The following is a 24172-nucleotide window of genomic DNA, read 5'->3' on the forward strand; positions in this document are numbered from 1 at the left end:
TTTACTTGTTTTTTTCCTCAGTCCCTTTCTGTCTGAACTACTACTTTAAATGGAATAAAATGGTTTTTTTTCCTGCTTTGTTTTGGCAAATGGGAAGAATCCTACTAAGAGCTTCCAAGGATTTGTTCTATTCCCCACAAGCTTTTCAAGTCCTTATACTGCTAAGCCTCCTAGCAGGGAGGTTCTTGGGCGCATGGCCCTCAAGTCTGGGAGGAAGTGCTGTACCTACACAGCACTTCTTTCAGGCACATCTTTAATGTCAGAACCACTGTTGTCTGGTTCAATCCCAATTAAATATGTACTCAATTTTGAATACTGAATGTTGTATCGAGGATATAAGAATATGTACTATTTTAGGGACATAGTCATAGCACATGGCAGAAGATCGTTATATTTCTACTACTGGGTTTATAATTTTAAAATGCAGTTCTAGGTTGTTCTCAAACTTGAGTGTGCATCAGAATGCCTGTTAAAACACAGATTTTCTTGTTCAGTAGCTCTGATGTGTGAACTGATAATTTGCATTTCTGACAAGTTCTCAGGTGACACTAATACTACTAGTCCAGGGATTACACTTTAAGAACTGCTTCTCTAGAGCTTAAAAGCATAAGTGATATTGTCTTAATTTAAAAAAGTGAACTGTCACCCAATAATTGAAAACGTACGTATCTCTAATGATGTTTCAAATAATGCTGAAATTTTCATTCTAATATGAATCCATGTATATAGAAGCGATCTTTGTTTTGAAATTAAAAAAAAAAAAGAAAAGAAAACAGCATCAACATCGACTCATACACTTCTCCTCAAACATAGATAACATAGCAGTGGACACGGATATTTGACTTTCTGCTAACAATGGTCATTTAATCTGTAGTCCTTTAAATTGCAGGATACAGGTATAATGTGGGATCTCTGAGGCATGGTACGTCACCCGAAGATCAGGAGTAACACAGGCATAAGCAGAATGCTAGTGAGAACAACAAAACCTGTCTTTAGCAGACCGAGCCCACCTAACAAATTAGGGCCACACTACTGACAAAAAAGACAAGGGTCAGCTGGGCAAGGTGGCTCACGCCTGTAATCCTAACACTCTGGGAGGCTGAGGTGGGAGGATCGCTCAAGGTCAGGAGTTTGAGACCAGCCTGAGCAAGAGCGAGACCCCATCTCTACTAAAAAATAGAAAGAAATTAACCAGACAACTAAAAATATATAGAAAAAATTAGCTGGGCATGGTGGCACATGCCTGTAGTCCCAGCTACTTGGGAGGCTGAGGCAGGAGGATTGCTTGAGCCCAGGAGTTTGAGGTTGCTGTGAGCTAGGCTGACGCCACGGCACTCTAGCCGGGGCAACAGAGTGAGACTCTGTCTCAAAAAAAAAAAAAAAAAAAAAGACAAGGGTCTTCTTTACACGCATCAACCCCCAGCTATATCCAAAGGTGGGCCTCAGGCCTCACAGACATAAATTATTAAATTATATAAACTACAGAAACTTCAGTCTCATGGGTCACAAACTCTAAAACTGTTAGATATCTTCTGAGCTGATTTTGGAGCCCTGGGAAATCAATATACAAGCACATCAGCATTGTAAGTGTTTAGGACAATGCTTGGCACATAGCAGACCTATGTAAATATTTTGGAAGGGAGAGAAAGAAGAAGGCAAAGAGGGCAGCAGGGAAAGAAGGGCAGTGGAGGGAAGGAGAGGAAAAGACTAACTTTTCCTTGACACTAAAGAGAGATCAAAATAAAATACACAGCCTGGGCAACACAGCAAGACCCTACCTCTAAAAATATTAAATTTAATTACATACAAGTTAAAAAGAAATACACATGAAGTTATTCCATTTCTAAAAAAGCAAAGTTTAACTGAAACTTAGCAACAGCAACAAAGTGATGAAACTATTTACAGTGAATCTCATTGCTGAGTCCCCAATATCCACCTCACCTTTTCTGAGCAGCAGCAATGCAATCTGGAGCAATGACCTCAATCCAGGAGTGAGCCTATTAATCTAAGGGTAATAGCGACTGGTTCAGGGATGGGCAGGTGATCCAATTCTGGCCGAGGAGACATGAAAAAGGCTCCTAAAGGTCTCAAAGTTCTTGCTCGCTCTCAGAAGAGTACAATGCAAGGTGGGCCTGCTTAGGCCCAACCTCCTCCCCGCTTCGCACTCGACTCTGACAACAGAGTCTAACTAACTGGCTGCAGGCAGTTAGTTGTTCCACAGCCAGGAATGGGACCAGCTAGAATCATCCTAACTTATGCATCAGTATGAATAAACACTTGATCCTTACAGATGCTGAACACACATATTTTTCCTTGCATTCAGGGAAAACATTACGCAAAATTACCTCTGCCTTTCCGAGCTGTGCTTTCTTCTACCCAATACACTTTTGGAAGACCTTTGAGAAGTCGAAGAAGGTAAGGAACCACACAGTCTTTGTGCTAAAAAAAATAAATAAATAAATACACTTAGTAAGGTAAGTGACTGGTAGCTTTTTAGCCCAGAATAAGCCCAAAGCAAAGCACATCCACATCCTGATCATCTCAAAGCTTCTTCAGGGATAATGCAGAGTGCATGTAAGTTCGCATGGCATCACTCCCTTCCTGTTTCCACATGGTGGAGTCCAGAGGCTGTCACATCAGCCTACACCACAGGGGCCAAAGGGAAGGGCTAAAGCCCGCCCTCTGGTGAGGGTTCAGCCTGCTCAGGCCTCTTCTGGGGGCTGCATTCCCGTGAAGTCCTCTGCAGAAGGTACACGTACAAACACGCTCAAAGCTTCCTTCAGTGAGAAGTGTTCAGAGAGCCCAAAAACCCATCCATGGGCCCAAGGATAAGCTCTTGGGGACTGGAGAGAAGCTCGCAGTGTAAGCTTTCCAACTTGGTAATACTTTTTTTTGCTCATGTTCCTTGTCCTCATTCCTTCCTTTTTTATTTTATTTATTTATTTTTTTGATACAGTACCTTGCTCTGTCACCCTGGCTGGAGCGCAGCGGCCTGATCGTAGCCATGCAAACTCAATCTCCTGGGCTTAAGTGATCCACCCACCTCAGCCTCCCAAGTAGCTGGGACTATAGGTGTGCACCACACCCAGCTAATTTTTTTAATTTTTTTTTTTTTTTTTTAGAGACAGGGTCTTACTATGTTGCCCGGGTCGGTCTCAAACTCCTGACCTCAAATGATCCTCCCACCTCAGCCTCCCAAAGTGCTGGGATTACAGGTGTGAGCCACCTTGCCTGGCAAGATTAGTTTTTAAACTGCTATTAAAAGGTATATTAAAATAAATAAATAAATAAATGGTACACTGACATGTACTTTAAAACTTAATTTTTATATATTGCAGTTTTGAAAATATGATATTATATCAAAATCATCTCAAATGATTTTATCCTTCTGGAAGGAAAAAAACGGTAACCTTGAGTCTGATTGATGAACATTTTACCTGAGATTGAAAGCCAAACCTTCTCTCCAGGGTACACAATTACTTCTCAAAGCATTTTAACATACTTTTTGGCAAAAGAAGACAAGATCAAACCCACTTTATTATTATTTTTTATAACATATTCACACAGTTCAAAAGGCCCCAATTACATTAAGAGGCCTCATTCTCACCTACTCTTCCATCTGCTCTGTCTCACCCTCCTTCTTCACCACTTTGATGAGATTCGAATTTATTCTTTCTACTATTGCTTTAGGTAACTATAAGCAGACACATATTTAAATTCTCCCCTTTTACACTGTAGAAACTTTAAATTTTGTGAAGGCTTACCTGAAGATCAGATTCAATGAGGAAAATGCCCAACGCAATTACTGCATCTCTCCGTCTTTCATCTAACTGGAAGATCCCATGGAAATCTACTGGGCACATGCAAAGCAGCTTTTGGACCTAGAAAATGAGATTTTAAAAAAACCCCACATAGCTTCAAAAATAGAAAGCCAGATTCGAAATGAACCAGTACCATAAAAGCCTAGTGAGTCCATATAACCAGGAAGCCACTATTTTTTTCAGCTCAAAGATCATAAAAATGATATGTCCAGCTGCTGAAATGATCGTACACATGCTCCCCAAACACATACACTCAGGAACATGAGCTGAGGGTTAAAATGACGTATACAGAGGGGGTGAGGCACAATGGCTAAAGTATGCACTTTGGTGTCAGGACAGGAGGGGGCACCAGTTACCCAAACCAACCAGCAGTAACAATGCCTCCCCTGAGGGCACTTTTAAAAATCAAAGGTGTGTAAAGCAGTTGGGAGTTAGCACAATACATAGAGCTCCATAAACAATATCTAGTGTTACTGGATACACTATAACAGTGGCTAGCAGAAGGCAAAGCGGGCAGTAAATCAGCACTTTACTGAATAAATGGAAAAATTAGGATTACCTTCAAAACAAACCAACAGCAAATATCTGCCTTAAAGGAACTGAAATCTCGATTTATTAAGAATAGAGACACAGGTAATGCCAATCTCGAAACTCTTTGCCACAAGAGCACGGAGCAAAGCAACCAGAAACACCAGCACACCCTCACCTTGCTGCTCTGCTGTGGACCAATGACAAGTCACATACTGATGTTCACATGGTCCTGGTGGGATGTTTTAACAGATATGGAAATCAAGTGTATTGCTTGAAATTTGCCCTGAAAATGCATTAATGAATTACCATTGTAATTTTTTTTAAAGAAAGCAAATTGCTTTTGTTTGCTTGCATTTTAAAAGGGCAAACACAAAGGGACAGCACAGCCCCCTCTAACCTGAAGAAAGGCGACATTATTTGTCCTAGCAATCTGCCTTCTAGGAATAATTGTAGACAAATAATTAGTACTCAGGCAAAGATTATGTAGAAATACATTCATCATGTTGTGTACATAAATTAAAAATTGGAAACAATCTAGATATTCAATATTAGGAACATAAATGATTCAGTCACTTGGTGAACTATTAGGTTGAACCATATGAAACTGCTGATATTCAACCATTTTTTTACCTATAAAAACAACGCTTTCACGGAGTTCAACCTACTATTACAGACATGTGGTTTTACTTTTTACAAAATGCTTTCCAAAATGTGTTCCATAGGAAGACATTACTTTTGTAATCAGGAAAAAAATTAATAAGTTAAAATTGAAGTGTGTATATATATGTATATATATATAAGAATATACATATCCATGCTTTTATGATTAAATGCTTAGATAAAAGACAATAAGGTAACAGACAAGAGAAGAACAGAAATGTTAAATCCCCACTTTTCTTCAGTGTTCCTCCATAAGGAGAATGTGCTTCACAACAGAAGGGAAAACAAAATACTAAGAGAGATCTGCATACCAATCACGAAGAGTGGTAGTGTCAAAGACTCTGGCCACATTGAAGATGTTCACCACTACGTCACACTCACATCTTGATAGAGAGAGTAAAGTCTCTCAAAAAAAAAACCCCTACCTGTAAATAACAAATTGAAAGAAGGTGGGATCATAACAGAATGAGTCAATGTGATTCAAAGAACACTGATTAATGAGTCAACATCAAAGCAGCGGGAAGAATGTGGGGCCCTATCAGAGTCTATGTACTTTGTCCTTTCCTGTGCGATACTTTATCAATACTCAGCTCTAACACAAAGATACACTACGCCACGCACCTAGGAGGTGAAGCTAACATTCTAGAAGACAACACGGAGACTCAGAAGCCCGCCAAAACTGGCACAACATCATTATTAAATATAGAAAAGACATAATTGTACAAAAAAGAGATAATTCAGCATTCCCAAATGCCAAACACAGATGCACTCAAAATTTTAAATATTTCTGCTCTCAGTCCTTTTCTCTGTCCCTAGAGATTTCTTTAGGGAAGGGTAAGGACAGTGCTTTTTCTGTTGTATATAAATAAATCTAGTGTCGACAACTTTTAGGTAAGTGAAATGCACATGGACTTTGGAGTCAGACCTGAAGTCACATCCTGGCTCTCGCACAGCTCATTTGGGAGACAAGCTGCGCCTCAGCTTCCCCTTCTACACAGAAGTCCTCCTGGGGCTGGAAGAGAGAATGCGCCTGGTGCAAAGTCACAGTCAACCTGGAGTCAGTACTCACCTAACATCATGTATTTTTCATGCTACTTCTTTTCAGTAACACCCTTCCAGTGGCTTGTATAAGAGTCAATCAAGTCAATATGCCTTTAATTCATTCATTCACTATTTACTGGGCACCTGTTCCATGGGGCACTGCCCTGGGTACCGTGGATTCACAGTAAACCAAGTTTAAAGAGCACCCCTGCATTCATTCTAGACACAGACAGAAAAAACAGACAAATGTCAGGTAATAACATGAAAATAAGAGGTTTCATTTTCCCAGTTGAAAATAAGGGAAGAGACTTCCTTCCCAACCAGCTTCTTTATAAAATTTGTAATTGTAAGTACTTTCTCCTTCTTTGAAATGTATATGGCCCTTTTGAAAACCAGATAGGCCTTTTGTCAGCTTTAAGATCTAGGATTGTCTTTCTCAAGGATCTGGGAGCCAACTCTTTGGAATGTAAACATCAAGGGAAATGCACCCCTATCTCCCAGTTTCTGTGGGAGGGTCGGAGCCTCGCTTCCACAGGTGCCTTGCTCCAAGGTGCAAAACAACCTCCTGTCATAAAGGTAAGTTTGTTTATCCTCTGGACAAAGCCAATTCGCTACTACAGATGGTCACCCCAATTACCAGGTAAAGTTGAAGGGCAGAAGGGGGAGCAGGAGTGACTCCATGACAGGCTGAATCTCCTGACACAGGCCTAAGTTTCGGTTTCCCCAAGACGGGTGGGCCTAAGTCACGAGTTCCTGGGATGGGTCCTCCTCTTCCCGCCCAGTGACTCTGCAAAACAGCTGGAAAAGTACTGGGACGTGGAGCACCTTGGAGCCAACCAATCAGGAGACAACTCGATCAAGCCACCTTTGAAGGAGCAAACAAACTAAGGGGGGAGGGGGAATGGTGTGCCCAGCGTATGTAACCTACTGAAAAGCATAAAAGCTTAGCTTTTACCCCAGGGCGGGGTCCTAGTTCGTAAATAGACCACTGCATTGGTGCTCTGGGACTTGGACCCTGGCTCGAGCCAGCCAATAAACTCCTTTGCCTTTTGCAGCCTTGGACTCTGCCATTCTGTTCCTGGGGCCAAACGGGGAATCGGCTCTAACAAAGTTAGCATGAACTATGTGTGACAAATGGTGCCATCAAGTCCTCTTGGAATCAGGACTAATTATTATGTTGAAAACATGTGTGTAATGGGTTGTAATCTGCCTCACTATTTAAAAGGGTGAGATTTCTTCCTGTCTTTGCAATCTCTTAGCAGATTGCCTGTGATGCACATCAGATTCCAGCTTAATGCTCATTCAATAATAAAGTGTTTTATTTATTTCTCTACTACCTTTGTGGAGAGTGTTCCTGGGTTGGGAAATTTTGTTTTTAATTATATTCCTTTGATGGGGTTATCAGGCAGGGCCTCTACAAGAAGGTGCCCATTAAAGTGGGATCTGATTAAGAAGGAAGCAGACAGGACAAATTAGGAAAGAACGTTCCAGGCACAGGCTGCTGCAGTGGCAGCACAGTGGAAAACAGAGTGCCAGGAGGCCCAGAGGTCTAGGTGGAAGCAGAGGAGGTCCCCCCAGGACCCTTCAGACCAGGTCAGGAGCCGGGATTGTGTTCTAACAGCAAAGGAAAGCCAGAGCCGTTGGGTGCACACAGAGGCCTTTGTGACTTGAGTTTAGAATTGAGGTTTAGAAGAATCCCTCTGGCTGATGCATAAAGAATGCATTTTGGAGTACAAGAGTTAAAGCAGAAAGATGAGTCAGGAGATCTCTGCAGTAGTCCAGGCAAAGATGGTAGTGATCAATGAATGAGCAAAGACAGAAACAGATCAGCTCAGTATATGTTTTAGAGGAAGATAATAGAGGACTTGAAAATGGGTGTGGAAGTGAGGGAAAGATTATTTTAGTTGCCTCTTTGCCACACTAGAAAGTATCCAAAGACAGCCAAGACTATGTGACTTCTCCATACAGGGAGAAGTTAAAGGAATGTTTAGCCTGGAGACAATCAGGTTAAAAAGCAAAGTAACTGGCCGGGCACGGTGGCTCACGCCTGTAATCCTAGCACTCGGGGAGGCCGAGGTGGGCGGATCATTTGAGCTCAGGAGTTCGAGACCAGCCTGAGCAAGAGTGAGACCCCCGTCTCTACTAAAAATAGAAAGAAATTATACGGACAGCTAAAAATATATATAGAAAAATTAGCTGGGCATGGTGGCGCATGCCTCTAGTCCCAGCTACTTGGGAGGCTGAGGCAGAAGGATCGCCTGAGCCCAGGAGTCTGAGGTTGCTGTGAGCTAGGCAGACGCCACAGCACTCATTCTAGCCCGGGCAACAGAGTAAGACTCTGTCTCAAAAAAAAAAAAAAAAAAAAAGGCAAAGTAACTGCTGTTCTCTGTATTAGAAGGGCTCCAATACACCATCAACAACATCAGCTACTTCACTATTAACACTAGTTATTAGTGCCTTTATCTGTCTCCATACTAAACTGTAAATTCCTCAAGGGCAAAAATCATTTCTTACCCTCTATGCATTCCCATCTTCTACACCACAGACATGCAAGAATATGCAGACAAAAGATGTGCTCACTCACCCCAGGGCCGCAGGCCCTGCAGTCTACTCTTAGTTTGTGCTGAGACTTCACCCAGGCCACTGTGGCATGTCCTTCTCTCAATCCTGACCCGCTCTATTAGAGGGGGCTGCTACCAGCCCCTCCTGGCATTTGCCCCACGGACGAAAGGCTAACTCCCAAGGCTTCCTTTTTTACAGAAAGTGTAAGAATAGATTTCTCCTCTCAGGTCAGGTGTTCTGGGTTGGGTATGGTTTTCTGTTTGTTCGTTCCTTTGTTTTTTAGGTATTAGATACTTATTTAGAAACTAATACATACTCAGAATGGGCACAGACAAGAGCTCTAACAATACCCAGGATCAGAATTCAGCATCATCAACATGTCTAAGCCTTCCTGCCCATACAGCTGTTGCCCCACACAGTAGAGAGACTGAAGACAGCACAGTTTTTAGCACCCTCTGGCCTGCCAGGTCCCCCACTACCTCACATGTCCAGAGGGGCTCTGCGCTACTCTAACTTCAGACTTTCTTCCCCCACACTCACTCAACTAAAAACATTTAAATAAAAATCATTCACGACCATTTAGAAATTATTCTAAAAGCTAGGTACACAGTTTTAAATGTGAAGGGAAGACACAAAAAAACAAATAAACAACTTACGGATGTATATAGTGATTCAGAGATTTATAAAACTACATTGGGGTGATAAGCAGAATAATGGCACCCCAAAAGGCATCCAAGCCCTAATCCCCCTCAACCTTTGAATGTGCTACTTTTATGGCCAAAGGCACGTCGCAGATCTGATTAAGAACCCTGAAATGAAGAGATTATCCTGGATTACACAGGTGTCATCACAGAGGTCCTTAAAAGCAGAAAAGGGAGGCGGAAGAGGGGGTCAGAGTGATGTGAGGTGAGGACTCAGCCCACCACTGCTGCCTCTGCCCATGGAAGAAGGGCTTGTGATACAAGGAATGTGGGCGGCTGTTAGAAGCTATAAAAGGCCTGGAAATGAGTTCTCCCCTAGCCCTCATAGGTCCTAAAGGGCTCTTAAAAAAAAAACAATCTAAAGAAAGGCACAGCAGCCCTGCCAGCACCTTGATGTGGGTCCAGTGAGGCCTGTGCTGGGCTTCTAATCTACAGAATTGTAAAATAATAAATGTGTGTTATTCTAAGCCACTAAGTTTGTGGTAATTTGTTAGAGCAGCAACAGGAAACTAATATAATTGTCACAGAGAATTAAACAAAACTCAAAGTCTGGACTGCCTATCAAGAAAAATACCAAAATGAGTAATCAAATTACAGGTAAAATTTATTTCCTTTATTCTTCTCTATATTTTCCACATTTCCTATAAAAAACATTGATAATTTAGAATCAGAAAAAAAAGGCCAGGCACAGTGGCTCACGCCTGTAATCCTAGCACTTTAGGAGGCTGAAGCAGGAGATCTCTTGATGCCAGGAGTTCGAGACCAGCCTGAGCAAGAACAAGACCCCACCTCTACAAAAAATAGAAAAATTAGCCTGGCATAATGGCATGGCACGTGTGCCTGTAGTCCCAGGTACTTGGGAGGCTGAGGCAGGAGGATCACTTGAGCCCAGGAGTTTGAGGCTCCTGTGAGCTACGACAACACCACTGCATTCTAGCCTGGGCGACAGAGCCAGACCCTGTCTCAAAAAACAAAACAAAATAAAACAAAACAAAATCAGAAGAAAATACAGACATACTTTGTATAATGACATTTCAGTCAATGACAGCCCACATGTATGTTGGTAATCCCACGAGTGTACTACTGTATTTTTACGTACCTTTTTTATGTTTAGATATGATTATATACACAAATCCTTACTATTGTGTTACAATTGCCTACAGTATTCAGTACAGTAACATGCTGCAAAGGTTTGTAGCCTAGGAGCAACAGGCTATACCATATAGCCTAGCTGTGTAGTGCAAATACACTCTACATTTCTACAGTGACAAAATTGCCTAACGATGCATTTCTCAGAATGCATCCCTGTCATTAATGACTGCATTTTAAAATAGGGCAGGAACTTTGCCATTAATGCAAATCTTCATTTTAAAAGGACAATAACATGGTCTTAGAGCACACAAAAGAAAAGTCTATAATATTTCAACAACCTGAATCTGGGTAATCCAAGAACAAAGAAGTAATATAAAACTGAGAGAAGATCTGGGTCAAATAAGCAAAACAGACATTTTCTATATACGCTGGTTTCACATGTTCTTTAATTTCAACATTTTAATATCAGTAAAACAACTCCTACTTCCCCAAGAGTCTCAATCTAAATAGAAAAGCTTTCTCTTTTTAATTGAGTATGAGATGTAGATACTCCAGCCCTGACTAAGATCCCTGCAGCTACAACAACAGGCACGGAGAGGCCAAAGCACTGAGGCACCACCTGAAACAAGAGACCTGGTGCATAAAGCTTAATCTCACAAAACTACCTTGAAAATATTTCATAGCTCTGTGAAGTTAAAAACAAATTTATTAAAGCAATTCATTAGCCAAAAAAAATTACAAAAAATGCAATGTGCCACTGAGCTTTTCTTGGTATAATTTCTATAAAAGAAAACAGAATACATGAGAGTTCAACTGATGCACTGAAATGATGCTCCCTGAACTGCAGGCCTGAGGCCCACTGACAAGATATGATGAAGCACAAGATGTAGGGCTGGAAGAGGTTGCACAGTCTCAACCACCAAACATGTACTTTCAGGCAAGCCATGTGTATTCTGTCCTTGCTTTGCAGGTTAGGCACATCTGAGGCAATAGGCTCTCAACTAGACCCCTCTTTGACTTGTTCTCTCCCTACTTGAATATTACCACTTCCAGTTCATACACCTTCAATGGCTCCCTACTGTCTAATGAACACTCCATGCACACTCCCAGCCTGGCAACTTCTCCAGTACACCTAGGCCCCTAGGTATCAACTCTTATTTCTTCCTGTCTGGCCTTTCCCATGGTTTTCACCCATCTGCAGCAGTTCATCCAACCTCCCCTATCCCCCATAAACACTCTACCCAACCCTTCAAGATCCATCTCAATTGTCTTCTGCTTCTCCAACACTTTCTAGATCCCAGCAACTTGATGTGATCTCTCAACAGTCTGCAGAGACCTCTGTATTTCTCTTGAGATAATCACCTCCCTTATATCGTACTTGGGAGTTACTTGTATACTTATCCTTGGCTCATTGAAGACAGGGCTGTGTCTTCCTCATTGCTGTATCCACTGCACCCTACACCTTTCAGAACTTTAACAACTACTTAGTGGAACTACCCAAGGGGCCAATGTCACAGATATTTGATGAGGTGAGGAGGAAAGAGAAGAGGGACGGGACCACTGGAACCCAGGCTTCCTACTGCAGGGTTTAACATCGTGCTGGCACAGTGCTGGCATGCAGTTCACTCCGCATCAGTGAGTGAATGGAGGGATGGAGGGAAGATCCCTCAAATGAAGTGACGATAATGTACAGTTACTCCCTCGCAGTGTTACAATCCAGTGGGAGTTACAGAAGTAATAAAAATGACACAACAACTAGCAAATAACACAAGTCAGAAACCAAATGATGGAGGGCCCTGAAGGACTGGCACAAGGTCTAGGCTTTGATGCAAAATGCCCTTGAAAACTGGGACTCTGACGAGAAAGACATCTGAAGACCTGAACATGGGTCCTACAGAAGTCACCACACATCAGATAAGGGAGACAGTTCTGGTGGGTGCCGTTCTCCAAATAATGACAGCCAGCACTCACTGGGCATTTATCATGTGCCTGGAGCTGGTCTGCATTATCTCATTTAATTTTCACAATAACTCATTAAGTAGATATTAGTAACAATTCCCATTCTAAGAACGACAAAACAGACAGAGAGAGGTCAAAGTCCTAAGGCAGAATAAAGTTTTAACACTATAATCTTTTAAAAAATGAAAAAAAAAAACCATCAAATGATTTTTCAGGATTTTACAATAAAGTAGCAAGTTGTTTGTCTTCAGTGATTTTAGGGGAAAATGGGTCATTATAAACGGTCTTTAAGCTCAAAATCTGACCAACATGGCCAGAGTTATTCCTACTTACAAAGAGGATCCAGTAGGCCCTACCAATCACTTGGAGAAGGCCAATAAGCCATGGACCAAGGGGAGGCAACGGATGTAACTTAGACTTTGATAAGCAGTCTTGACAGTGCTTTAACTCAAAGATATTAAAAGACAGATATCTCGATGATGTGAATTTCAACTGCCAAGATAAGGAAATGCCAAACCAAAGAGAAAACAAGATGCCCTCACGAGTCTGGATGACTGGACAGAAAACAGAGGGAGTTTTTAAAATATTTAGGTCAACATAAAGCTACAATAATAGCATTACAAAAGCTGGATAAGTAAACAATTTTTTAAAAGAGTACAACTTTTGTGATTTGAAACCTCTGGGAACAGTCTTTCTGGAGAAACAAAATCCCTGATAGGTTTTTCTGTTAAAATCATTTTCTGTCTTTCTCAAATGTACTGTCCCCTTAGACAAAAACCAAAGAATGTGTTAACATTTTTGAGTTGGCTCAGAGCTATCATGACGAACAAAGGTGACTGTAACACGATGCCCATGGAGCTACAGATATAAGTGTACAGCACATGCTCCTACAAGCAGCCCTGGCTCAGGGTTTCATTAAAGATGCTCTTTTGGTCACCTGCAGATGGATGCATGACCTTCTGAATGATTACCACAGCTTTCTACAACATTCCACACAGGTAGCGTTACACATGCCTCTACACACAATTAATGAGTCAAAAGCCGGAGAACATTCACAGAAGCCCCCACTTTCTAAGTGCACACATCTGATTCCTGGGACATCTGTTTCAATGGGCAATGAATACTCCAATAATCAGGGGGGCTGCATGGAGTCAGGAGGCTTTGATTTCCAGCTCTGCCTCTTCTTACCTAGGTGACCCTAGATAAGTGACAAAACTTACCTGAACATCTCTGCCTTTGGTTTTTTTTTTTTTTTTTTTTGACAGAGTCTTACTCTATTGCCCGGGCTAGACTGCCGAGGCGCCAGCCTAGCTCACAGCAACCTCAAACTCCTGGGCTCAAGCAATCCTTCTGCCTCAGCCTCCTGAGTAGCTGGGACTAAAGACATGTGCCACCATGACTGGCTAATTTTTTCTATATATTTTCAGTTGGCCAGATAATTTCTTTCTATTTTTTTAAGTAGAGACAGGGTCTCGCTCTTGCTCAGGTTGGTCTCGAACTCCTGAGCTCAAACGATCCTCCCACCTTGGGTTCCCAGAGTGCCAGGATTACAGGTGTGAGCCACCGTGCCCGGCCCTTTGGTTTTTTCTTTCTGTAAATGTGAACAATACAAATAGTGTTTATAGACAGAAATATATGGAATCTTATTTGTATAAATATTGGAAAGTTATCTTCCCCAAGCCTCAATTTTATCATGTATAAAAGGATGACCAGATAGATTTTTTTGCAATATCTGTTCTAGTAATAAAATCCTGTGATCCAAGAATATCCACCTGCAGATGAGGGAATAACAGGATCTGGACTTATCTTCCTGCCAAAAAACCAACTATAAAAACAGACAAAATACATGAAACCACTGGTTTCATACACTGGTCAAGCAGCACACGACTGTAATACGCAAAAGACAGGAAACAATGTGAACTCTATCACTGCCCTGGTTTTCCACAAGACACATCCCACACCACAAAACAGGGAAAACCACCAAGCAAATCATGGTGGTCTCACTAAGTTTATAAGACAGAAATGGGAATAAGATGTCTAAAGCAAGTAGAAATTGTGAAAAGGAGACAGCTAAACAAAAAAAGCCCCAGAAATCTGTGACAGAGTTTCCTTGAGTCTTTGATGAATACTAAAACACATCAGTATAGCGTGGCAGTCCATGAAGTTAGGTAAAGAACAACCAGGGAACTGTGAGCTGAATGGTTCTCAAGAGTTCACAAAGAGCTGAGAGGAGTTGAAGTTATTCCCAGTTCGAGTGAAAAGCCCCCAAAACATTCATTAGGAACTTCAGAAGGGCTGCACCTTAGTAGTCAAGCTAAATAAACTATCCCTATAGCAAAAGCTATTTAAGGTCTGCCCTAAAGTTTAAAAATTAGCTTCGCAATAGACATAGAAAGAGCATTTAAAAAAAATTCTTTGTGATAAAAACACTCAACAAACTGAATATAGGGAATTTCCTCAACTTAATAAAGGCCATCTAGGAAAAACTCACAGCTACCAGCACACTTAATGAAAGACTAAAAGCTTTCCCAAAATCAGAAACAAGACAAGGATGTACACTCTCACCATTTCTATTCAAAACTGTGGTGGAGGATCTAGCCAGGGAAATTAGTCAAGAAAATGAAATAAAAGATATCCACATTAAAAAGGAAGAAGTAAACTATCTCCGTTTGCAGATGACGTGATTTTTTATATACAGGAAAACCTAAGGAATCCACTGAAAAAGTATTAGAACTAATAAACAAGTTCAGCAAGGTTGCAGGATACAAGATCAATATATAAAAATCAATTGTATTTCTATACAGCAGCAATGAGCAAATTAAGAAAACCATTCCATAGTTAATTTTCTGGTATATGAATTTTATTTTTAAAAAATAAAAATTCCATTTACAAGAACATCAAAAAGAACAATATACTTAGGAACAAACTTAAATAAAAGAAATGCAAAACGTATACTCTAAAAACTACAAAACATTGCTGAAAGGACCTAAATAAATGGAAAGACATCTCATGTTTACAGATCAGAAGATTTACTATTGTTAAGACGGTAACACATTCCAAATTGACTTACAGATTCAACACAATCCCCATCAAACTCCCAGGTGAGTTCTTTGCAGAAACTAACAAGCTGATCCTAAATTCAGGTGGAAATTCAAGAGACCCAGAATGGCACAATGATCTTAAAAAGGAAGAATAAAGTTGGAAGACTCAATTTTCCCAATTTCAACACTTACTACAAAGCTAAAGTAATCAGGACAGTGTATCTTAAAGACAGACATATAGACCAATAGAATCAAATTGAGAGTCCAGAAATAAACCCTCACATTTATGGTCAACTGATTTTTGACAAGGGCTCCAGAACCACTCAATGGGAATAAGAGTAGTCTTTCCAAGAAATGGTGCTGAGACACATGGATATTCACATGCAAAAGAATAAAACTGGATCCCCACCATATTAAAAAATTAACTCAAAATGGATCAAAAACTTAAATATAAGGCCACCACGCCTGTAATCCTAGCACTCTGGGAGGCCAAGGCAGGAGGATTGCTTGAGCTCAGGAGTTCGAGACCAGCGTGAGCAGGAGCGAGACCCTGTCTCTACTAAGGTTGTGGTGAGCTATCATGACACCACTGCACTCAAGCCTGGGTGACAGAGTAAGACTCTGTCTCAAAAAACAAACAAACAAACAAAAAAACCAAAAAAACAAAAATCAAAAATCTAAGCTACAAAACCTCTAACAGATAATACAGGTGCAAATCTCTGTGACCCTAGTTTTCTTAGACATGACACCAAAAGCACAAGCAACAAAAGAAAAAAATAGATAAAATGAACATGATCAAAATTAAAAACTTTTGTCCTTCAAAGGACACTATGGAGTGAAAAAGTCCACAGAATGGAAGAAAATATTTGCAAATCATATATCTGATAAGAAACTTGTATCTAAAATACATAAGAAACGATTACAACTTAATTAAAAAAACCCAAATAATCCAAATAAAAAATAGGCAAAGGATCTGAATAGATATTTCTCCAAAGACAATAAACAAATGGCCAATAAACACACAGAAAGAGTGGACAGGATAAGACAGGGTGGTTCAACATCATTAGCCATCAGGAAAATGCAAATCAACAGAATAAGATACCATTTCACACCCACTAAGACTATAATAGAAAAAACAGATAATACCAAGTGTTGGTGAGGATGTAGAGAAAATGGGCCCTCATGCACTGCTGGTGAGAATGTAAGATGATATAGCAACTCTGGAAAACAGTCTGGCAGTTCTTCCAAAGGTTAAACGTAGAGTCATAGTATGACCCAGCAATTCCACATCTAGTTATAGACCAAAGAGAAATGAAAACATATGTCTACACAAAAACTTGTACATGAATGAATGTAGCAGCATTATTCATCATAGTCAAAAAATAGAAACAATTCAAATGTCTGCCTACTAATGAATGGATAAAATGTGATATACACATACAATGAAATATTATTTGCCAATAAAAATAAATGAAATAATGAAACATGCCACAACATGGACGAACCTTGAAAATATGCTAAGTGAAAGAAGTCAGTTCACAAAGGACCATATATTGTATGATTCTTATTTACATAAAACGCTCAGTAGGACACAGCACAGTGATTATTGGGAAAAAAATGTTCAGACTAGGCAAATCTACGGAGACAGAAAATGGAATAGTGGTTGTCCAGGGATGGGGCTGGAAGGGCTGAAGGGTAACACCCAAGAGATGCAGGATTTCTTTGGGGGGAAATGAAAATGGTTTGAAATTGATCCTGGTGATGGATGCACAAATCTGTAAATATACTAAAAACACTGAATTGTACATTTAAAATGGGTAAATTTTGTGGTATGTGAATTGTATCTCAATAAAGCTCCTTTGAAAAAAAGTAGCCTCAAACAAGTAACTTAACTGCCTACCAGAATAAAGCCCAACATTACCTAAAGGAAGACAACAAAATCTATATAAAATTCCATCCCAGGTCATAAAACAAGTCTCAATTAATTTAAAAGAATTGAAATCAGAATATGTTTTCTGACTGCAACATAATTAGTTTAGAAATCCATAACAGAATTTGTCAATTAGACCTCATAAAGCCTAAGGGAAAAAGAAATCAATAACTGAAAAATATTTCTAAAATCCGCCAATTACAAAATCCCTCTAGGTCAAAGTCAAAATCATAAGGGAAATTAGAAAATGTTTTGAACATAATGAAAAAAGAAAACATATCAAAAATTTGTGGGATACCTCTAAAGCAGCACTTAGTGGGAAATTTACATATTTAAATTCTTATATTAGAAAGGAAGAAAGGTCCAAAATCCTATGATCCTATAATTATACATAGTAATGTACCACATAGTGATGTTTCAGTCAATGATGAATCACATACATAATGGTGGTCCCATAAGATTATAATGCCACATTTTTATTGTACTTTTTCTAAATTTAGATATGTTTAGATATACAAACACTTAACCACTGTGCTACAATTGCCTACAGTGTTCAGCACATTAACATGCTGCACAAGTTTGTAGCCTAGGAGCAACAGGCTATACCATATAGCCTAGGTGTGTAGGAGGCTATACCCATCTAGGTTTGTTAAGTATAGTCTATGATGTTCACACAATGACAAAATTGCCTAATAACATGTTTCCCAGAACATATCCCAGTTGTTAAGTGACCCATGACTATAATTGTAAGTTCCTCCCAGAGGTTTAACAGACTGTCTTCCTAAGTGCGAAAAGACACCAAGAAAAACAATACTTAACATTTACACTTAATCTAATTTTCACAAATCTATTTCAAGTGACCATAAAATATTTCCACTTATATGCTAACTATAATTGACATTTTATTTTGCTTTGTTATTAATATTTTAAATTTCTCATCAATTCCCTAAAAGCTTTTAAACTACTAAATTGCTTTTAGGATAAAGTCCAAAACTATTCTCATGACCTGCCCTGGGTAATCAAGCCCTGCCTACTGCCACAGCCTATTTTTGTGCCACCATAGCTCCCTAAGCCGTGACCATTACAGCCTTCTTTATGGTCATCCAACGAGTCAAAAATGTTTCCATCTCTGCCAGGAGTATTCTTCTCCACACGTCTCATTGGCTAACTCCCCTTCATCCTTTAGTCTCTGTTTAAAATCTCCCCCAATCCCTATAGCAATCAGAACCTCACTTTATCTCTCCTCACACTATTTACCCCTTTTTAAAACTGAGATAAAATCCACATAACACAAAATTCACCGATACCATTTATTTTTGCTTCTTGGTACTTGTAACCTCTTTAAATCATATTTACTTGTAATTTTTTGTTTGTTTGTTGTTTTTTGAAACGGGGTCTCACTCTGTCACCCAGGTTCCTACAATGCAGTGGTGCAATCATAGCTCACTGCAGCCTCAAATTCCTGGGCTCAAGGGATCCTCCTGTCTCAGCCTCCCAAGTAGCTGGGACTACAGACAGGTGACCACATCTGGCTAATTAATTGTTCAATGCTTGACTCTCTCTCAACGTAATTCCATGTACAGAGAGCACAGCAGCAAGACCATGCCCAATTATTGTACACTCAAAAATTTAAGAAGGTTGATATCATGTTAGGTATTCTTAGCACAATAAAATAAAACTTCAAAAAAGAAAAAGAATATGAAGTCAGAAATATTATGTTCTAATCTAGAGATACAAAAGTGACATTTTAGAAAGTTATTCTTTTTTTGTGGCCAGGCATAGTGGCTCATGTCTATAATCCTAGCACTCTGGGAGGCTGAGGTGGGAGGATGGCTTACGCTCAGGAGTTTGAGACCAGCCTGAGCAAGAGCGAGAGCCCATCTCTACTAAAAATAGAAAAATTAGCCAGGCGTCACAGCATGAGCCTGTAGTCCCACCTACTCAAGAGGCTGAGGCATGAGGATCGCTTGAGCCCAGGAGTTTGAGGTTGCTGTGAGCTATGATGACACCACTGCACTCTCTACCTAGAGTGACAGAGCAAGACTCTGTCTCAAAAAAAGGAAGGTTGTTCTTTTTAAATGGACCTTTATTTTAAAACAGAATAAAGGAGTCTCCTGTGGATTCTTGGAACAGTAAATACTCATTTAAAAAAATTTAAATGTATTTAATTGATAAAAATAGTCTACTTATTCATTCATCTAATGCCAGGGCCTAGCACCGTGCCCGGAACACAGCAAGCCCTCAAACACTTATCATATGATGAATGGCCCCGTATTTTGCTTATATAATGTGGTATGCCCTTGGGCTGTACTGAATTCAGGCTTCCAGACCAGCGTGAAACACAGAAAAACAGTCAAGAAAAGGGAATGACTTCCACAGCAGATACAGAGCCTCTCAGGACTGAACAAGTACATGCTAGTGAGACCTGAGGATTTTTGCCTTAATCCTGTATTTATTTGTCAGTTCATCACACAGATAAAAGTAGTGTTTGGCTGGCTTGGCAATGCTCATGAAACGCCAAGCTTTTTTCCAACATGCCAACATACAAGAGAGAGGCAAATACAAAAATAAATAAATAAACGTAATCAGGAAGATGAAATGCATAAATTTCACAACTAAAATCAATGATGGGAACAGCTGCTGGTGGAAGACATTAGAGGCAACTACATCTTCAACGAGTGCAAACTACAAACACAGACAGCGAAAAAGAGAATCTGCAGTAAGCAGTCAGAAATAGAACATTTCCACCCTCTGGGGGAGCAACAGTGCCGCAAATAGGCATGGAGGGAGACTGTAAGGACGCAGGGAGAAGGCAGCCTCAGAAGAAATCAACACTGCTGACACCCTGATCTTGGACTTCCAGCCTCCAGAATGGTGAGAAAATAAATGTGTTGTTTAAGCCACCCAGTCTGTGGTACTTTGTTACAGTTGCGCTAGCAAACTAACAGTTAATGTGGCGAAATTACAGGTAAAAACTTTTCTTCTTCTAATGTTGACTTAAAATATTTTAGCATTGATTTAATAATAATGGTTCTGGTAACATGAACACCCTTTGCCCATCCTCATTGTCTCACCTCTCACTCTATGGATGGCTCTTTTTAATATGGCCTCACAAAGGAAAGGGGCAGAGGATGGGAAATTTTCAGCTTCGTGATGCTGAAAAAATACTAACACCATGATTTTTACTCCATGGGAGACTGTTATAAAGGACAGACTGGATCATCATGAATTCCAGAAAGCCTACTCCCCATAAGTACCTAGCCACCAATTCCTCCAACCATAGATTAATGTTAAAAAGCTCACCTTGGCCGGGCATGGTGGCTCACACCTATAATCCTAGCACTCTGGGAGGCCGAGGCAGGAGGATCGCTCAAGGTCAGGAGTTCAAGACCAGCCTGAGCAAGAGTGAGACCCCGTCTCTACTAAAAATAGAAAGAAATTATCTGGCCAACTAAAAATATACATATATATGTATATATATATATATATATATATATACATATATATATATACATATATATAGAAAAAATTAGCCGGGCATGGTGGTGCATGCCTGTAGTCTTAGCTACTCGGGAGGCTGAGGCAGTAGGATCGCTTGAGCCCAGGAGTTTGAGGTTGCTGTGAGCTAGGCTGATGTCACGGCACTCTAGCCCAGGCGACAGAGCGAGACTCTGTCTCAAAAAAAAAAAAAGGAAAGAAAAAGCTCACCTTCTGAAGCATCTATGTCTAGCAGGGAAGATTCTGCTTGTCCCTAATGACTCAGTGCCATTTAAACATCAGATTCATAGTTAGCTAAGACACCTCAGGATTCTGGTATTCTAACTGAAGAAAAGAGAGAAGACATTTTATTTTTTTTAATTTTTATTTTCCTGAGATAGGGTCTTAACCGATCCTTCTGCCTCAACTTCCTGAGTAGCTGGGACCACAGGCATGCGCCACCACACCCAGATAATTTTTCTATTTTCTGCAGAGACAGGGTCTTGCTCTTGGTCAGGGTGGTCTCAAACTCCTGAGCTCAAGCAATCCTACCACTTCAGCCCCTAAAATGCTAGGATTACAAGTGTGAGCTATCACACCTGGCCAGAAGACATTTTAGAACATGGGAAAAGGACTCCGATCAAAGCCTCCTGAGGATGGAGAGAAGAATGGAACAGCATGGAATGCTGCCTACTTTGCTCTGCCCAGGACTCTCAATGTCCCAGGATTGGGGGCTCCACTGGTTTGATATAGACCAAAGGAGGAGAAGTGGGAACAGATCACCAGATTTCCTGAAGACAGAGAAAGAGTAACCAGGCAGGGCCAGGAGGAAGCTTAGGAAGGGTGGCTCAGCAACATTTGGAAGGCAGGTGAGAACCAGGAAAGTAGAGCAAGATCCACAATAAGACAGAAACGAGAGGGGGGAAGTCTAGAAGCCAACTGTATGTAGAGATCACAGTGTTGAAAAGCCTCTCTTTCTTTCTTTTTGTCTATTTTTCTCCTCTCATCTTTCTCCCAGAGGGAGAGGGCTTGGGTAGGACTTTGTCCAGAGGGCTTCACAGACGGTGTCCCTTGAGATGGTCTCCAATCTAAGGAGTGGGGTTCACAGGTGGGACCCCAGTCTAAGTGCAGCCTGGCAGGAAAAAGCTCAGACATGGATCAGAGGACAGATCCCCAAGGATCTTGGGTTTGGCTCTCTGAACATGGAGGAATCTGTAGATGGGATTTCACTGGTTTATTCAAGGAAAGAAAGGAAAAAAAAAAAAAGAGCAGATGGGAGACTTGCAACAAGTCTGACTTATTGCTGGTCACCTCAGCAACCAAATTAGAGCTGTTTCTTATCTACGTGGCCTAGTACATATCAATAAACAGTGGGAGGCCGGGAACTGGGGCTCACACCTGTAATCCTAGCACTCTGGGAGGCTGAGGCAGGAGGATCACTCGAGGTCAGGAGTTCAAGACCAGCCTAAGCAAGAGTGAGACCCCGTCTCTACTAAAAATAGAAAGAAATTAGCTGGACAACTAAAAGTATATATAGAAAAAATTAGCCAGGCATGGTGGTGCATCCCTGTAGTCCCAGCTACTCGGAAGGCTGAGGCAGAAAGATTGCTTGAGCCCAGGAGTTTGAGGTTGCTGTGAGCTAGGCTAACGCCACAGCACTCTAGCCTGGGCAACAGAGTGAGACTCTGTCTCAAAAAAACAAAAAACAAACAAAAGAAAAAAAAACAGTGGGAGTTCAATAAATGTTTTATAAATGAAAAAGTAAATTAAGCAATTAAAGAAAAAGTAAAATCCACTGAGTACTGACAGGCTTGGTTTCACAGCTTGAGATTAGAGTAGATGACTAGAATAAGCAAACACAACTGTGGCAGGTAGAAGGGCAAAAGTAGGGAAGGTTATGTCATTAATGCACCTAAGTGCCACTAAAAGCAGGTCAGAGCTGCCTGAGTTACCAATGTCTGAGCTGAGATGTCGGGTCTGGTTCAGCAAACTTATCCTTCCCTGGGTCAACTCTATCTAGATGAAGCTTCACTCAATCCTCTGACCTCTCTCTGAAAGAAAGGAGGGGAGAGAAAAAGAGAAGCAAAGGGGAGAAAGGGAGGGAGAGGGATTGGTTTTCAACACTCATCTCTCCCCTAAGTCTCCATCTTTATCACCCCAGGTGGGTACTCAGAAATTCCTTTACTCTTAAGAACCTCAAGAATCTTTTCCTTAGGAATCTATAGGCTTCTCGTCAATTGTTTTAAAGTAGAGGAATGCAGTAAGATATATGTTATAGGACTAAACAATAACAGTGATCCCTAATCAAGTCTCAAGATCCTACATGGGGATGAGGGGAATTCATATATACTTGATGGGATCAGCCTCCTCTATGGAATAAGTTGTTTCAGAGGTCCCCAAGACCACCAACATATATATACACATATATAGTTGTGCTTATAGCTAAATTTTATTACAGTAAAAGGATATCAGCAAGGGAAATGGACACAGGCGGAATCTGGAGAAACTCATGCACAGTTTCCTTATGTTCTCTCCCTCCTGAGAGGGTACACACCAAGCTTGCTCATTGCACAGCAGCAAAAACTGCAATAACTGTGTGCAATGTTTGTGCCTAGGAAAGTCCATTAGAGACTCAATGTCCAAGGTTTTTAATTTGGGGCTGGTCATGTAGACATCATCTCCCTGACAACCAAGATTCCCAGAAGGAAAGCAGGTGCTCAACATAGACCATATAGTTTGTAAAAAGAATCTAGGCACAGCAAACCACATTCATCAGGGAATTAGGGGAACTGTGCAAGTGCCAAGTTCCCAGATGCCAGCCAAGGACCAACCTTGTAAGCAGGCCTTTGTAAACACAGCAGCCTCAGACCTGCTCTGTTAACTCTTCTGCACAGAAGCCATTGGTAAATGTTGCCAACGAGACTGAAGTACCTCCCAAAGTAAGTGGCACTAGGGAGCTGCCAATTGAGGCTGTGTTAATTGTAAAATATATTGTAATCTTGACAACTGAAGCAGTTATGACAAGATACAAAGCTAACAATGTTGTCATTACAGAATGTTCTTATGACTCGTGAACAGAGTTGAAGAAGCCAAGTTGAGCTCAAGGTGCTCTTTTCAGCTACTGAATGGGAAGAGGTGCTACCACTGCTAGGCTGCAGGACCATCTTCTTAAAGATCATCCAATTCCCTGTAGTCTCTTCTTTCTTTTCCCTGAATCCAACAAACTTCTGATATGCTTTTTGTCCTCCTACTAAAAAAAGAATGTGCTGACTAGTTGCCATGCATTTGATTTAATAAACCAGCACTATAGTCCGTTAGTCAGGCCCATCTAATTATAATAGTGATCATTCATTAGGT

At 40.7% G+C, this 24172-nt stretch overlaps 1 protein-coding gene across 2 annotated transcripts in view; it reads right to left on the minus strand.

Moving 5' to 3' along the window:
* The window catches only part of PI4KA (phosphatidylinositol 4-kinase alpha), a 114719-nt gene that overhangs the window by 89217 nt on the left and 1330 nt on the right, over nt 1-24172 (minus strand). Inside the window, exons 1-3 of one of the 2 annotated variants that reach the window (XM_045535138.1) lie at nt 22768-22795; nt 3765-3881; nt 2346-2439 (exon numbers count right to left, since the gene is read on the minus strand). In XM_045535138.1, coding sequence (XP_045391094.1) covers nt 2346-2439; nt 3765-3863 — 193 coding nt within the window. In that variant the 5' untranslated portion in view covers nt 3864-3881; nt 22768-22795. Of the gene's footprint in view, nt 1-2345; nt 2440-3764; nt 3882-22767; nt 22796-24172 lie in introns of those variants that run through there. The other variant, XM_045535137.1, reaches the window with a different exon arrangement.

Source organism: Lemur catta, chromosome 21 (genome assembly GCF_020740605.2).
Source record: "Lemur catta isolate mLemCat1 chromosome 21, mLemCat1.pri, whole genome shotgun sequence".
Taxonomy (NCBI): domain Eukaryota; kingdom Metazoa; phylum Chordata; class Mammalia; order Primates; family Lemuridae; genus Lemur; species Lemur catta.